A 5,323-nucleotide genomic window follows, 5' to 3' on the forward strand; every position below is an offset into this window, starting at 1 on the left:
TTACACACACACCCAGATACACACATTATATATATATATATATATATATAAATCTTAGCTCAAATATTTGAAATATTTTCTAAAGTTATTTATTAGTTAAACTTGTTAAACTAAACTAATAACTAATAAACTAAAACTAAATTTAAAACCACAAAAAATTGTTACTCGAAATAAAATACAATATATACATATTTTATTTTAGCTATTTGCAAAGGCAACACTTTTTCATTTTAATTTAGTTGAACTTAATGTACTAAAATAAACTGAAAGAAAAAGTTAAAAACAAATGTAGACATATACTACAAAACACAAAAACAAAAACTATTAAAAATGACAAAGACAAAATTACAAAAAAATTTTAAACTGATTCAAACTTTTAATAAAAACTTTAAAATGTCAATGAAAATGAAAGAACACTATTTGAAATATTATGGATATTATTATGGATATATGGATAATAACCTTTACTTGCCATAATTTTGAACCCTTATAAAAGGGTTTGTATCATGTAAAAGTGGTTTCTTTTGTAAAATAAATAGTCAGTGAAAAAACAAATCCCACAGATTTGGAGTGACATGAGGGTGAGTAAATAATGATAGAATTTTCATTTTTGTGTGAACCCTCTCTTTAATATTTAAAACTTAAAATGAATCCATTTTCAGAAACGAGGAGTTTTGTTTTTAAGTCGGCCTGAGCTATAAATCACACGGCAGCATGATTGAGTCTGCGGGTCTCGGGGACCGAGGAGGAGGAATATCAATTGAGTATCACCTGCATAATCTTTGCTTGGAATAATTTCTCTTCATGATAAACACATTCAAGCGTGCTCCACCTTCACAAACACACATATTAAAGAGGCACACTTTGCTGTCAGTTAAAGCTATTTGTTTGCTAATGCAGCAGCACAAGAGGCATACTGATTGAGCACGCCACCCATGGCGACTGCGGTAATGCATCGGTCACCGGGACATTTCCATGTCGGGTTTCATCAGAGTGTTATCCAGCGCGCCGCTGAACACGTGCTGAGACTGAGAACTCGTGGCTGCCGTTTGTCTTTAACAGCGATCGGAGATTGATGCTGCAATTGCTCTGAGCTGCCGAGGGATTTCAGCCATCAGACGCTGGTCTGAGATCACTGCTAAAGGGCAGCAGCTAGCCGGAGGTGTGCAGGTGCTCAAATCCTCTTACGTTTCATTAAAAAACATGATTTGATAATTTCTCTAGCAAACGCTGAAGCTGAATCACAACTGTCAAAATTCCATCAGCGTATCTGCTGAAATGAGTAATCAATTTGTGCAGTATTACATAGCAAATATTGGCAAAACCATTTTAAAGGCAACAGTATACACTTGTACATATATGTATGAGAACATTTATAACTTTTAAATGTTTTTGAATGAAAAAACAAAAACAAAAAAATGTGGTCATACATTTCAATCATTTTTATTAAATACTACTAACAAAACACATAATATGCATCTTTACACTTTGTCATATGAACACCTAGTTAAAAGCTATATTTGTTCGATTCACTTAAAAGAACAGACTTGTTTGAATCATTTGTTTGAGTCACTAAAAAAATAGTGCTGTCAAACGATTAATCGCATCCAAAATAAAAGTTTTTGTTTACCTAGTGTAATGTGTGTGTACTGTGTATATTTATTATGTATATATATAAATACACACACATGCATGTATATATTTAAGAAAAATATGTTACGTTTATATATTAAATATACTTATCTATAATATAAATTATATAAATATAAATATATGTAAATATTTTAAGAATATATACTATATGTATGTGTATTTATATATACATATTAAATATACATAGTACACACAGATATATTATGTAAATTAAAAATATTACTTTGGATACGATTAATCGCGATTAATCGTTTGACAGCACTACTAAAAAATAAACGTTTCATTAGAATCATTCATTCATGAATCAGACCACAGTGTTTGATTCACTACAAGGAACCGACTAAGAGTCATTTGTTCGGAAATTGGACAACTCTGGTTCTGCGGCATGTGTTTGATTTACTAAAAATAATTGTAAAAATCTTATTTGTCTGTTTTCATACTACCTATTTCCTTCCCACTGACAAGTCGGTGTAGTCCTGGACCTTCATGCTTACTTTTTTTTTTTTCTAAAAATAATTTCCATTCAAATCACATCATAAAAATACAAATGAAAAACACCTTGAAAAAATATTTATATTTGTCTTATAAGATCAGGTTGGCTCAGAAGAGTCATTTGTACAGAAATCTGACAACTCTGGTTGTGCTGTATGCGTTTGATTCATTAAAATGAACCGGCTCATAAGAGTCATTAGTTCGAACGACACAAGTTGTGCAATATGTATTTGATTCACTAAAAATGGTTAAAACACACTCTGATGGCAATTATATGTTTGGCGAACTGGTGGCCAATTCGAATGAATGTGTATGATCTCATTTGTATGTTTTCATTTAATCTGTTTACTCCCCTAAACAGATTTGCTGTATCTATTTGATTCACTAAAACATCGCTTAGATAACACACTCTAATGGCGATTTTTAACTACTTTACATTTGTCAAATTGGTTGGCTAATTTATACGATGTTTTTCGTATGAATCACGTAATACAAATTCATACAAAATTGTCACCTTGTAAAAAATCTACATTTTTGCATGAGATCAGGTCGGCTCAGAAGACTCATTCATTCAGGAATCGGACTACTCTGCTTGCTCTGTCTGTTTTGTTCAATATTTATAGCTGTGTTGCGGCGCAGTGGAAGAAAGCATGTGTGACTGTTAATGGAACCGAATGTCATGTGGTCGAATCTGTATTGAAGCCTTACTTTACAACCCTTTGAATTTACAGCAGGTGTCAAGGTCAGTTGAAGAACATGCAAAAATAAATATTAGTTTGAGAAAGCAAATATTTCAAATCATTTACCTGTTTTGTGGGATCCCAGGGTGTGTAGAGGCCTGACAGAGAAAGAAAGACAGAATGATTAATATCATTAGATCTAAGGAGTAATAATTCATAATTGTCACATAATATTCATCCATTTTTATCTTCACTTTGTTGTCCTGTAGGCGGTGAGGAAAGTTTATTGCATTTATTTGCAAGGTAATTACATCATTAGCTTTGAGCAGATGCCAAACTCATCTTAAATAAAAAGACTAAAACTGAGCCTGCCAAACAGTATTTCATATCGTAAAGGAGACAGAAGGCACTAAACTAGATTTTTGACTTCCAGTCAGTTCTGAATGATTCTGAAATAAGAATGGCCAGAAATGCTTTTAGCATATGTGTTGAATCTATATCACTTTATATCACTCAGCATCACTGGCCTCATTCGTATCGGACAAACATCTGTAGTAAAATGTCTAAGTATTAGTATTAGGATAATCAGAAAATTAGGAAGAAATTTTAGGATTATGATCACTTACAAGAAAAATAAATGGAAATGAGCATTTTTACCATTATTATTACAGCACATTGTATATGTGACTCGCGCTATATCATATATTATGTACAGTACTGCAAAAATAATTTTCTTAATTAGCGTTTCTGTCATAATAAAAATGAATTGTTATTAGTGATATTTTCTGATTCTAGTTAATACATCAGAAAACTCATTATAGCAAGATTTGTTTATAGACATACTGTATACCTTCTTGAGATAAACATTTGCATTCGATATTACGTTTATTTTTCAGACTCCACTGACATGTTGTTTTTCTTGTTTTATTAAAAAAGTGCCAATGGGGTCAGAAAAACTGATATAGAATAGTGTGTCTATATTAATAATATTGTATAAAGGACCCAAATTACATCTAACTCAAAATTTTTTTTTTTTCAAATAAAAACAATTAATGAAAAATATTATGACATTATAAATAAAGTTTCTTACTGACTACATTATTTACACGAACAGAAATCCATTTTAATGGTCAGACTGGGTAGAAATAACTGTATAGTTACAACCACACATTTCACTTTTTACAATATGCAAAGAACTACCGCAATACTGTTTTATTCTGAGTTCTGAGTATGATATGCATTTGTGATATGACTGTCTGTGATATGAAGACGGTTGTTTAAGATTCATCTGCAATGTGATTAAATCATGCAGGCCAGAGGTGCTATGAGAATAATGAGTTACGAGTCCGACTTTTCATTTCTCAGTCTCGTACCCGTTTCTTTCAATTGCACAGCCTATATTGTGAGTCTTTGTGCTTCTCTGTGCATGAAAATGTGCACGCATGTGTACGTCTGGATATGTGTATGTGAGCATTTGTAGGGGAGCAAGAAATTTTTTTGCCTACTTAAACTAACAGGATTACATCAAACGCTATATGACCAGGACACGACTTGGCAACGAAGGGCTAAACATAAAGCCTCGGGCAAACGTGCACAGTCGTGGCACTCCACAAGTCCTCCTCCTCCCCCGATGCATCACAAAAGAAGCCATATGGACAAGAAAAAGCAGAGAACTTCGATCTAGCTTGTGTTCAAGGCTTCAAGGATTTGTTCTCTTATTTCTTGATTGCCGCATTCAGACTTAAACACTGAAACGACCTTCAAAAAAATTCAAACTTCAAAGTTGAATGCCACGTTCTGTCAGTGGCCTCATGCGTCCTTGGGTTTCATTCATGTCGTGCGTCTCTCTCAGGTGAAGTCTGAAAGGTGAGTCAGATGGAATCACGAGGGATTCGGGGTGACTGTCAGCTCCGAGTTCTCCAAGACCCAGATGGAATAGAGCCAAGAGGATGTAAGAGAGCTGTCTGCACTGCTGAAATGCCACGGCCCTGATGATATTTCCAACAGTACAGGGAGTCAGAGGAGTATAGTTATCACCTCACACCTGCCTGTCCAGTCCTACCTGAGATGTCAATAATCCTCATAAAAGAAGTGCAGAGAGGAAGACGGACAGTGGATTTGTGCTCTGACTGCTGCACTAATAAGGTAGAGAAATGGGAATCGTAAGGACAATTCTGGTTCCTTAATGATTCTTTTAGTACTCTGGGCAAATTTGGAGATAAGAAATACATTTCTTATTGCATTTACCTCCCTCGGCAGTCTGTTGCCAAATGAGATCATTTCTGATTCCAACAGAAATAAAAGTAGTGAAATTATTGCAAAAGTTGCATTTATGCACTTGGGTGCAAATGCAATCCAATAACTTCTCCTAGTAGGTCTGGGTGATATACTGAATATTTGCAGTATGTATATTCATTATGATTTTGCTGGCAGAATTGCATATATATACTGTGTGTGTGTGCATATATATATATATATATATATATATATTTTTTTTT

General features: G+C 33.6%; 1 protein-coding gene across 1 annotated transcript in view; it reads right to left on the reverse strand.

The window, feature by feature from the left end:
• Window positions 1–5,323, reverse strand: part of LOC107753655 (membrane-associated guanylate kinase, WW and PDZ domain-containing protein 2-like) — a 106,226-nt gene that overhangs the window by 23,142 nt on the left and 77,761 nt on the right. Inside the window, exon 9 of the mRNA XM_016569862.1 lies at window positions 2,952–2,983. Coding sequence (XP_016425348.1) covers window positions 2,952–2,983 — 32 coding nt within the window. The remainder of the gene's footprint in view (window positions 1–2,951; window positions 2,984–5,323) is intronic.

The sequence above is a fragment of the Sinocyclocheilus rhinocerous genome, unplaced genomic scaffold, assembly GCF_001515625.1.
Source record: "Sinocyclocheilus rhinocerous isolate Xijiao unplaced genomic scaffold, SAMN03320098_v1.1 scaffold200, whole genome shotgun sequence".
Taxonomy (NCBI): Eukaryota; Metazoa; Chordata; class Actinopteri; order Cypriniformes; family Cyprinidae; genus Sinocyclocheilus; species Sinocyclocheilus rhinocerous.